General features: G+C 41.5%; 1 protein-coding gene across 1 annotated transcript in view; it reads right to left on the minus strand.

The window, feature by feature from the left end:
• LOC110300880 (carboxylesterase 1C-like) overlaps positions 1-6,414 on the minus strand; it is a 24,154-nt gene extending 17,740 nt beyond the window's left edge. Inside the window, exons 1-3 of the mRNA XM_021171110.1 lie at positions 6,301-6,414; positions 5,794-5,998; positions 2,501-2,645 (exon numbers count right to left, since the gene is read on the minus strand). Coding sequence (XP_021026769.1) covers positions 2,501-2,645; positions 5,794-5,998; positions 6,301-6,352 — 402 coding nt within the window. The 5' untranslated portion in view covers positions 6,353-6,414. The remainder of the gene's footprint in view (positions 1-2,500; positions 2,646-5,793; positions 5,999-6,300) is intronic.
• Between the last annotated feature and the right edge of the window lie 6,340 nt (positions 6,415-12,754).

The raw sequence follows: 12,754 nt of genomic DNA on the forward strand, positions 1-12,754 counted from the left end.
TGCCTGGGGTCTCCGGTTGTGAAGCTTATGCTCTCCCTCTCAAGACGCATAAAGCTTGCTGCAGAAGAACCCTATTGTGTGTGGTGTCCTTATTCGCGGGCGAATTAGAGAACACTCACAGACCTTGTAGTTCAGCTTAGTCTCATCTCATTTAACTCCTCAGAGATGAATTAAATGGTAAGGGATTGTCTGGGGAGACACTCACTGCCCTGATGGCATCCCTTCCTAGTGCGCCTCTCCTCAAGCCTGAGTCTTCCCACTATGTTAATCCCAGCTCACATCCACTTCATTCAAGATGTCTTTGGTCATTTGGCTAGCATCATCTCAGAATCTACAGTGAGCAAGGCTCTCTGATGAAACTAGGAGAAAAAGGAATGTAATAATTCATAGTCCATGTTCTTTGATTTAAATATCATGTAGATCAGGAAAGAAATGTGGGTCTGTAACATAATACTGTGGTAACACAATTAATTTGAGAGAAAACCTTGGGTGTGTATGAAGAACCAAGAACTGATCTATGCACTATAAAATAATAAACTCTCTATATGGTAAAGAGTAATATTGTCCTGTGGCAGATAAGAAACAGAGGGAAGGCTTCCTGCTGAGAAACTACAGCCACTAAGAGAATGATTCAGGGCTTGATCCTGATGCTAGTTCCTGTCAGCCAGATGCTGTCCACAACCAGAGTGCAGAGAGGAGGCTCTTGAGTCATGAGGGAGACCCTCCTGCAGGTCTCACAAGTGCCTGGCTGTTGGCTTTCAGGCAGAACTGTGATTACAGCTTGATACTCCCTGAGCTTTCATATGACAATTCCCATGGGAGCAAAGAGGGTGAGAGGTAAGAAAAGGCTCTGCTCTTTCATCTTTTTGAAGGCAGATCCAGGTTTAATACTCAGAACCTGTGGTTCTAGTGCATGTGTCTGAAACTAGAGAGTCTCCTGTTACCACGATCTCAAGATCCCATTTTCTCCCTCTAGATCTCTGTAGCTTCTAAGAGAAATGAATTGTGGATATCTAAGAGTGCAGACTGAGTCTGAGGGTGATGGGTGATGATGTCTTGAAGAGGTTATGATGTATCAATGTAGAACAGATGGAATGGTTCCTGAAAGAATGGGTATGTGGGAACAGATTGAATATTTCCTTTCTCTGACCTCAAGTTTGACTGCTTAGGTACCTGAATCTCTGAATCAGGTAGGGTGAGTAAAGCTTCAAAAGGTCTCGTTGCCTGGCCAAGGAAAAAAGTTCTACCATTTTCCTATTGCAACAATTGCTGTTGGCTTCCTGATAAGGGGTCTCAAGGGCTCCAGTGTTGAGTGGAGCTGATAACAATCATGGAGAATCAGGAACAGATGCAAGTTATTCTTGTGCAAGAAGCCATCTCAGACACAGAACAGTCTCAGGCATCTATTATTATTCAGTCTACAAATGAGGGGACTCCATCCATAAGGACACATAGCCTGGAAGATCCATGGTAGCTTGTACTTATACTTCCAAGTCCATTATAAGAAACATTCTGGGTCTTTTTTCAATGAGAAGGTCCGATAAGGATGCCCTATGGGATGCTCACTTTTCATGTGACTTAAAGAGTGGGTGTCACCAAGGTCCACCCCCCCCCCACACACACTGCATGCTTATCTCCCTGTGGATTCTGAACACAGATAACACCAAATCATAGCATACACATCATCAACTTTGCCCCCCATTTCTGGGTCTCACACAGAGGTCTTCTGGGAAGTTCGTTGGGTGCTGATGTGTTACAAACCCAAGATTACCTTCTCTAGAAAACTCTCTCCCAAACTAGTCATCTGTACCTGGCAGCCTGCCCCTTCTCCTGCACTGTGTTCCCAGGTGAAATGCTGAATCATTATGTCATTTGACTGTGCCAAAGGCAGCCAGACATGGAAATGAGCCAGAGTGAAATCCCTGGGTGCTATCTACAGGCAGGCACAATGCTTTTGAGACTGTCCCTCCTCTTCATGGGAGAGTGAAATTGGTCATCATCCAATAAAGCTATCAAAGCAACCTGAGAATAAAATCATCTCCCTGCCCCACCGGCCCTGTCTATGAGGACCAATATGAAAACCAAGAGACCCGAGACTCCTCTTCCTCATGCTCCTTATTTTTCCCCACCAGAACCTCTGTTTCTCTATCTGTATCATGTTGAGTTGTTCAGTTTCCCCCTAAGTCTCCCTCCAGTTGTGACTTTATTGAAAATCATGACTTACCTGCCATGGGAATAGGATTCTCCTAAATAAGATTAGCCATTCTTTTCCTTTCATCCTGTGAAGACTTGGGAAATTACATGTGAACTATATAGTACTCTCTACAAAAATCTGACACCATTGGAAAAGAAACTCAAGTGAAAACTGGAAGGAAGCTGTGGTCCCTGAATCACTCCTAACCTATGTGCTCCTGACCCCTGTTGCCTCTATCACCTTCTAAGCCCACAGAAGATCTAGATGCTCAAACTTAAAGTCTGGAACAATGGTCCCTGTACTTACAGGCAATCGACTGCTTTTTGTCAAATCGGCAGGGCTGTAAATATTCAGGTAGAGACAGTCTTCCGAAAACAGGAGAGGTACGCTCTCCTTTTTGGTGCTGAGCATATCTGAGAGTAGCTGTACTGCAACTGCATCTTGGGAGCACCTGGGAGGGGAGAGAACATCTCAGATTCCACCAGACTAAGTACACCATCCAGGCCTGGTCATGCACTGAGAGATTAGAAACTTTAAAAGTAGTTTCTTTTGTTTCATTGGAGTCACTGCCATGGGTGAGGGGTGGGAACCATGGAAATTCCTGGGGTCTCCTATGGAGGGAGAAGCAATCTGTAGCTCTTCTCTTCATGGAATTTTTGGGATGTTCTGGACCAAGGAGAAAGATGATTGTATGGTAACCTGCACTATGAGATGTCACTTTCCACAGTTCCTGGACAGGGCTTTGTCCTTCTGGGCTTTGAATGGTGGTCTGCAGTTGACTATGCTCCTCTACCAGGTAAACATGCTACATAGTTCTAAGAAGACATTCATTAACCAAGACAGTCAGCTACAATGGTAGGCAACCTGTTGTAGGTTGACGCAGGGAAGAGCATCATTGTGGGAGAACCCCAGGAAAACTAAATTCTAGCCTTGTCTCAGACATGATGTTCTGGGTGGGCTAAGGTGAATTCCTTTCCCACTCAGACCCAAAGCTTCCATGTTCAGGTGGAGTGAGCAAAGTCTCCAAAGGTCTTGTTGCGTGACCTGCTAAGGTCCAACTTCTTCCTGTTCCAACAGCCACTATTGACTCCTCGAAAAAGGCTCTTAAACAATGTAGCATGGAATTCAGAGCAATTATTGAATTCTCCCAGAGTATTAGGAACTTATTCAGGTTCTCCTTGTATATGAAGCCATTCATGGGTCAGTCCAGCCTAAGGCATCTATTATTCTTTCTGTTTTACAGTTGAGGAATTGGTGGCACAGAGAGGTTTGACAGATTGCTGGAGGACACAGAGCTAGGAAGATCATGTTAGGTAGTGCTTATACTTCAAGTAGATTATAGCAACATCCCAGGGCACTTTGCAATGAGAAGGTCTGCTATCACAATCCCTGGGTGTAGAAGTGATGCTGTGTAGGGCCAGCATGGCACAAGCCACATCAAACAACAGAGATGCCTAAATCTCTGTCCTGGGTCATTTTTGCTACATCACTGTGAGTAGTGCATTATATTCATAAAAATATAAATTCGTATGTTAAATGCGGATAGAAAAGTTCAAGTTCACTAATGTTTAGAAAAAATGAAGTATAGAAACAAAGTTTCTGTTTATTATTGTTATGGTCTCAGTTTGTTTATCCAGTACATCCATTAAAAATTCATCAAGTAAGCCAAGGCATGGGTAAAAGCCAGGGATGGAAGTTTTTAAGTTTCCATGGGAGAATAGTGCAGAGTTTGGTTATTTATGGAGACAAATGAACCCAAAGTTCATGTTTTGACTCAGCAATATTACCTCTGTGAATTTGTCCCAAACTGTTTAAGGTTGTATTTAACAAATCCATTAGAATTTTGTTTATAACCAAAGAAACCAAACTACTTTAATCAATCCAAATAGAAGACTGTGTAAATAAATAATACTTTAAGACCCAATTATGCACAGTTAATAAATATTAACAGTATATGTATATGTACACATATGTATATATAGTCTTATATTCATAAAATTATTTATTATATTAATCATTATATACAATTAATATTATATTATAATATAAAATATATTTTATATTATAAAAATATATTTTATATATATATGGTATGAAAGGACGCTGATGCATATGAATATGCCAGGCTGCCACCGATACACTCTCTATTTATGATCTCTGTTTAATGGAGGATTTACACAGAAAAATGTCTTGAAAGCATGATCTCAATTGTTAATAGCATTTCTCTATGAGCTGTTGAATTGTATATGATTTTTAACTCAATTTCACTTCCATGTATGTGTGTATGTCTGTGTGTGTGTGAGTGTGTGTGTGTGTTTAACTTTTTGTGATAGTAGTGTCTGACTTTGCAAACAAAATGTAAATGAAGTACATAGCACTTATTATCTGTAGACAAAAGGCATGAAATGGTAAGAAGATAGCCAGGTACAGAATCCTGGAAACTTCCAGAGGAACCTTGAGGAGGACACAAATGCTCTCTGATCTGACATTTGTATGTGCTTGAGGTTCTCTGAGGTGGCCATGAGGCCATCTGGAATTCTTGGGCTTGTTCACTCAGTTGCCGGGGGTGATGTGATACAACCTTGGTAATTGCTTGGGAATAAGTAGCTAGGTAGATCTGGGCTGAGAAATTGCTGTCATCTTTTTTATTCTCCTCATCCACAAGTCCACACCCACCGCACTCCTAAGCAACACTAAAGTTCAAATCACAATGATATAGCATCTCACTTCTCACCTGATCAATTACTGTTTTCCAAAGCATTTAGGATATTCTAGTATATTGCATGATTGATGTACTTATCTACAGACTTCTTATATCCTCTTTCCATCCAATTGGATAAAAGATTCAGCAACTTGCTTTCCTTAATGTTTTCTAAAAACCCAGAACAGCACTGGTCCACCACAGGTACTCAGTACATTTGTGCTAAATAAAGGGTTTGGAAAACTACGAAAGTTCTTAGACCATATTTAAGGACTCATGATGCTCTCAGGAATGCCAATAATTGCTGTTAATATAGCTAGTCAGAGGATTGCCTTGTCTCCATCTTGGATCACCGTGAGAGAGTTATACCTATTTCACATACCTCCTTTTGATCTGTTGCTAAAATGCTAAGTACTGGTTCTGGTTACCTCAGGGAAGTGGAAACTCTCAGATACACCAAGTTATCCTTGATTAGTCAATAGAGCTGCCTACAGCCTATAGCTGGGAAGAGGAGAGGTAGGAAAAGTTTCAGCTCTTGGCCTTGGGGTCTGAGGCAGGACTACCAGAGGAAGGAGTGAAAGTAAAGAGAGGATAAGACACCATTGGGTAGGAGAATCATGAAAATGTGGCCATGAGGACTGGCCAATTGATATAAGAGCAGCCCAGGTGGAATATGGTAAATTATATCTCATGGTTATTGATAGGGAAGTAGACAAAATAGCTTAGAGATTAGATATCTACCCATTTATAGTGGTTTAAAGTCTTACTATAAATATAAAAGTTTTATGTCTTTTATCTGGGAGCTAAATGATCCAAGGCATGGTAGAAAGCCCCAATTAACTTTACATACTTACCATAACACATGTCCACTGAAACAGTCCCCACCCTTGTGACTTACATGGGAGGATAGGAGGTGGCATTCTTCACAAAGCTCCAGGTCTCTGGAGGCTGTGGTGGAGCAAACCTCAGGGATCCAAGAGGGGGCTTGGCAAAGGGGACTCCCAGGAAAACTGCCACAGGCTGTTCAAATCCTTCTAAGCTGGTGTACTTCCCCAGGACTTTGCCTTGTGTGGTGTCCACTACAGGTGATGAGGGTGAGTGTCCTGATATTGGAGAAAACATGAGGACACATCAGAGACGAAGGTCAAACCTGGATTCATGGTTGGTTTAGTGACTTTTAGGCTTGCATCACTGATAGTCACTTGAACTTCTAAGGTCTCATTTCCTTCCAACATTAAAGAGAGGGCCAACTAAAAAGTAATCTGTTTGGAGGTATAAAAGTAGCCAGTCTAAGTCCGTACAAGGGTCAGTGTACTGTTTTGTGCTTGCTCTGTATACATTTCACCCACTTCATCAAGGACAGGTTTCCAAATGTGCAACCCAATGTTTGTAATCCAGAACTTACCCCATATTGGGCAAAAAGCAAGAGAAGCCCAGACCAGAGCACCGAGCCACATGGTAGAAAGAAGGACAGGAACTCTAGGAGACAGGGAGGTGTCTGCAGCTCAAATAGAAAGCCTCTTTGCTGTGGACCCACCTCTAGACTAATTAGCATAATTACATAAAGCTCCCCCTCCTCCAAAGAGCTCCCAAGGTATTTGTTAGGACCTCCAAGCCACACCCACTACGAGTTTACTCTTCTTTTTCTTTAAAGATACTACCCACTCTCTGATATCAAGCCAACCTCTTATGCAAACACTTCTAATTGAAAAGCTCAGTGCACCTTGAACTTCCCAAGGCAGGTACCAGCAAGCAGATGAATGCAGTCAAGAAGTCCCCAGTGTTGCTCGGCTGGGAACATTGCACACTTCCCAGCTGCCATGCATCTATTTCCTAGAAGAGATGGTCTCAAGTTTGGAAGTTTTCTAATCTCACTCTTCAACCAAAGTTTTTTTCTGATGTTGACAATTCCTGCCAGGTAACCTGAAGCATCAGTGTACACCTCTGTTAATGATCTCACTGCTTTTGGATCAGGGCTGCTTAGCCACAATGTTTGTATTAGTTACTTCTGCTTGCTGTGATGAAACACGAAGAGCAAAGGCAACATAAGGAGGAGAAAGTGTCCAGAGGGAGAAGAGTCCACAATGGCAGCGCAGAAGCATGGTGACACGTAGCAAGCCTGATGGTTGGAACAGTAAGCAGAGAGATCATAATACTTAAATGTAAGCTCACAGTAGAGAGGGAACTAGAAATGATGACAGACTTTAAATTCTCTAAGCCTACCTCCACTTACATACTTCCTCTAAGAAGACTACATCTCCTAAATATCTCCAAACAGCACCACTAACTGGGGATCAAGTGTTTGAATGCCCAAGACTATGGGAACAGTCCTCATTCAAACACAACATTGTTCCTATGTCCAATAAACTTTGTGAACCACAATCCTTTGTCTGATCATCCACATATGCATCTTTCTATGAATTCTTTCTTTCTTGGAGATTTTATTTACTTTTTGTGCATTTGCCTGCATATATATCTATGCAGCGTGTGTATACAATGCCCACAATGGCCAGAAGAGGGAGGTCTTCAAGACACCAGGAAATGGAGTTATAGATTGTGAACCAATGTATGGGTCCTAGAAACTGAACATATGTCCTCTAGAAAAGCAGCCATTGCTCTTAATGGCTGAGACACATCTATAGCCCTTATCTATGAATTATTTAAAATGTCCAAAATGTTTGGCATTAGCGCCACTTGAATGTACCTAGATAAAGCAAAATAAAAGAGAATATGTACTGTTTGATATCTGGTTTCACTATGTGGTGTTATTTCTGTTTCTCAACCCCAGCAGCCCAGGAGCCTTGGAAAGAAGCATGTGTCTCTAATACAATGCTGCTCTCTGCAGGACATTTGGAAAGTTTGTGGTGAAGGAAGGTGTGATTATAAAGCATTGCATTGACCTTGTTTAAGAAAGGACCCAGATATAGCTGTCTCATGTGAGACTATGCCGGGGTCTAGCAAAAGCAGAAGTGGATGCTCACAGTCAGCTATTGGATGGATCACAGGGCCCCCAATGGAGGAGCTAGAGAAAGTACCCAAGGAGCTAAAGGGGTCTGCAACCCTATAGGTGGAACAACAATATGAACTAACCAGTACCCCCCAGAGCTCGTGTCTCTAGCTGCATATGTATCAGAAGATGGCCTAGTTGGCCATCATTGGAAAGAGAGGCCCATTGGACTTGCAAACTTTATATGCCCCAGTACAGGGGAACTCCAGGGCCAAGAAGTGGGAGTGGGTGGGTAGGGGAGTTGTGGGGAGAGTATGGAGGCCTATTGGAAATGTAAATGAAGAAAATACCTAATTAAAAAAATAGAATAAATTAAAAAAAAAAAAGAAAAGAAAAAGAAATCAAGTCAAACACTTTTTGAGGGGGACTGGAAAGGACAGTCTTGGTGGGAGTGTAGTGGTATCTGGAATGGGAACAGGAGAAGTAAGTAAAATAAGACTTTAAAAAATATTAAATTGCTGGGTAATGGAGAAATTGGCTTAGTTATTAAGTGCTAGAGCCCTTGCTGCTATTGTATAGGGCCTAAGTTCCATTCCCAGCACCCATTTGAGTAACTCACAACTACATGTTAATCTAGCTCCAGGGAATCCAGCATGCTGTTCCGGCCTCCAGGGGCACTTACACACACACACACACACACACACACACACACACACACACACAGATGCATGTGTGTATAAAAAATAAAATCTTTAAATGAAATTCTGTTGTTTACAGGAAGAAAATGACAACCGATTTTATATTTGCAATGACAGCAAAGCAGAGGTGAGTATAAGAGAGGAAGTTTGCATACTGATGGGTTTGAGTGAAGTGGCTCTATGGTAAAGTTAATGGAACAAAACAGTGATCAAGATCCTCCATGTGTCTCCCCATGACACATCAAGCAGTTGAGGTGTTCACACACCAAAGTATCCTTATAAAAATTAAGGAAATTTAGGGAGCTCAGGTAGAGTGTTTGATTCTAGTATGTGAAAATAAATACTCTGATGAAGGCAGGTAGGGAATATGAAACCTAGTTCAAACACCCAGAGAAGAGAAGTATGTTCCAGCCAGGAAGGGATGGAGATCCAAATCCAGCCCTTAAACTTCAAACAATGTGTTTCTTCAACTCAGAAAATGCAAATGTCTAGGAAGAGAGTTGACACAAACCTTATAGACCTGAAGTCAAGAACTGAGACCACCCTAATGGAAGGAGGATAGGCATCCATTTATCTGTAGAAAGACAAAAGTGAGAGACTAAGACTCCACCAAACTTGTGATCTAAAAGCTTCTAAAGGAAACTTTCAAACTGAAATAAAAGTATGTTAAGGAGTAAAAAGAAAATAAAAATGTGGACAGAAATAAAACAGATGGCTCAGAAATTACTATACAAGCAAACCCAAATGGTCTAATATAAATTTTGTGTATAAATCATTCATATATTTACTATAAGAACTAATATCAAATTGATTGGAATAAAATATTCATTAATATGGTGGTGTGGTGGTTTGAATATGTTTAGTTCAGGGAGTGGCACTATTATTAGTAGGTGTGGTCTTGTTGGAGGAAGTGTGTCACTGTGGGGGTGGGCTTTGAGACCCTCCTCTTAGCTTCCTGGAAGATAGTCTTCTCCAGTTTGTCTTTGGAACAAGATGTATAACTCTCAGCAGCTCCATTGCCATGCCTGCCATGCTTCCTGCCATGATGATGATGATGGACTGAACCTCTGAACCAGTAAGCCAGCCCCAATTAAATACTGTCTTTTATGAGAGTTGCCTTGGTCATGGTATCTCTTCATAGCAATAAAACCCTAATGAAGACAGTAAGCAAGATTCAAGTTGGTACATGAACAATTCAATGTGTGGGGAGGAATAGAATATAGTGAGATATTTTTATGACTACATTTCTGCTCTCCTTTCATTTGATCTTTACTACCAGTGTTATATTATTACAAAATATATGAATATAATCAAAATCTCCGTTAATAATCCTCATAGTAGCCAGAAAAGCAGACATCTACAGTGGATGAACCATGGGTAATTAGTAAGGAATCCAAATGTGTCAAGTAAAATATCATATACAGTGCAGTCACACCAGCATCATCTCCCTCTTACTTCCTCAGTTACCCATAGTGCTCTCTGATAGCACCATCTTCCATGCAAACTGCACTCAAACCTGTGTCAAGATCTGCTTTCTGGGAATCAAACTCAAGATACCAGTTGAGCATCTGTAACTTTGTTATTAGCTGTCTTCAAATTAAGGATTGTCATGTTTTCCTGGTGAGTTGACCCTTTAGTCATAATTGAGTCCATTTTTCCCTCTACTGTATTAATTTATCCAATGTCAATGTTGAGACCTGAATTTCCTTTTGACTGTCTATGGGTTACGTCTGGTGCCATACTTTTACTTTTAACTTATCTGGACTTCTGAGTACTTGTATTTACATCGCCTTAGAAAGCATCATTGATCTACATGGAATACAGACACAGATACAGACACACATACACAGACATAGGCACACAGACACACACACACACACATACAGACACACACACACTCACTTATATGTGCATGTGTGTTACAAAAATACTACAAGCAGTTTCTTAAATGCACTCTTGAGCTTTATCAGAGGTAGGATGGGCCTCCTAAGCAGATCTATCATGTCTTTGGAAATGACAATTGTCAAAGTGCACTGTGTGGTTAAGGAGAGGGTGTCTGCATATTTTGCTGGCACCAAAATAAGAACCTGTCCTGCTCTTGTTCACTAATTTTCTAGAGAAGCAAGAAAGAAATGAGGGAGCAGGGACACCAAGAGCTACTAGCAGTCAAGTAAAAAAAAAAATCTAGAATTGGACTCATTACACACTGTTGGACCACAAGAGAGTATTAGAACATCATTTTGGGAAAGCTTTAAAATTTCACCTTCTTAGATAACAAAATACCCAATCTCCCCAATTTTATAACCATACTGTTAGTTATGATTTTTAAAGTTCAACATCCCAACTAACTTAGCTGCTTCCCCATCTGCCACGCACTCAGGTTGAGTCAGCTTGACAGGCTGAGAGGCCTGGAAGCCACTCACGAGGCAGAGAGTTTCATGGAAACTCACCTCCTGGAGTCTGGCGTTCTCTTTAACCCATATACTCATACTCTATCCCCGAGTTAGTTTGCTGTATGGATTCATGTGCTCTCTTTTAGTATTATCTTATTATAAGTGCCTTTTAAGATTGAATTCTGACATAGCTAAGCCTTCACCAGTGTTCCAATGTCCTAGAAAGTCCTTGAGCAGATCACGGGCTTGGAATTCAGTAAGAATGTTGCCTATTCAGTGACATTCAGAATTGCCTCTGGTATTACACTATCACTCTGAATAAAAGCTAAGTCACTGCCCTAGACAGGAATTTACCATCATCTAGGAAGAAGGAAGTTTGAGACTTAAGGAGGAACCAGAATAGATACTTAGAACTATAGATAGCCGAGTTACACCCATACACACGTATTTACAATGGCCTAGGGGGAAGGTGGACTATACAATAGACTAAAATAGGAACTATGGCAAGGGTACGAAGCCCTTGACTCTGGCATCTAATATTAAGTGGATCTTAGGTGGAGCTCTTTTTGATCCCAGTTGTTAACAATGAATTCTATCCCAGGTGGTTCCTGTCAGACCTTCTGTGTTTGTATTCCTCTGTTTTGTGTAAGAATCCAGTAACCTCTTTGTACCTTGCTGGTGTGTCACCCAACTTCCCTATTTTCTTCTATATAAAAAGTTTGATGCTTAATTTGACAAATTTCATTCAGATTCTACACAACCTCTCCTGTGTGCATCTGTCTGTCATTTCATCCAACGCTTTGCCCACCTGCCCCAGAGACCCATTCCACACGGACAAAGGGATCCAGAGGGTCTGCGGCACCCATCCGGCCAGCAATGTTGTCACACACCAGAAGTAGCATGCGGTCATTCTCCAGCATGGCCTCCCTACAGTGAGGGAAATGCGTCTCTGTCTCTTTCTCTCTCTCTTTCCCTCTCATTCTCTCTCTCCCTCTCCCTCTACACATCTTATATATTTAGATCAAACAAATTTTCTTGCCTTTTCTAGCTGTAATTTCAGAGAAGATCACCTTGTTACCTTATGAACACGGTCACAAAGATTTTTCGTATGGTAACTTATTAGTTTCTGCTGTGCAAATTGAGACTGCCTTTTAAACAGGTTAAACTAAATCAAGGGGTGGACAGCCAGCAGATAAAGTTTTAATCTTTTTTTTTCTTTTGAACATGAAACACAGAACAACAATCATTCAAACAAAGAAACAAAAACAGACATAAATTGTCAGACATGGACAGATTGGTGGACCAAGTACAGACAATAGACAGAGAAGAAAGAGACCTTGATGTCCCAAAGGGACCAAGATATCCTAACTAAGAGACCCAGAATGAGAACTAAGTATAGGACAAAGCTCCATTAGGAGCCAGAGAGGAAGCAGGACATTTCCCCATTTCCTCCTCTCTCTAGGAGAGCTCTGAACTAACTTTGATGGGCTTGCAGGATAGGTCAGAGGCTTAGATGCCCACCTGGGGCCGAGCAGAAAGCATCTGGCAGTCTTCTCTTGTTTGTCTGCCCAGAGCATAGGAGGAACTCCAGCCAGACATGGGCTATCCTCCCTCCCCCCTCTTTCCCCAGCCCCCCTTTTGTTCCCACAGATGGTAGCAGAGTGATGGTTACGCCATCCACGCGAGACAGAACCAGCTAAAGAAGATGCTTCACACACAGAGACATACATCAGACCTTCAAATTTCTGGAGACTGTGAGTGATCCAGTTTAAAAAACTCTCTCCCTCTCCCTCTCCCTCTCCCTCTCCCTCTCCCTCTCCC

The sequence above is a fragment of the Mus caroli genome, chromosome 8, assembly GCF_900094665.2.
Source record: "Mus caroli chromosome 8, CAROLI_EIJ_v1.1, whole genome shotgun sequence".
NCBI lineage: Eukaryota > Metazoa > Chordata > Mammalia > Rodentia > Muridae > Mus > Mus caroli.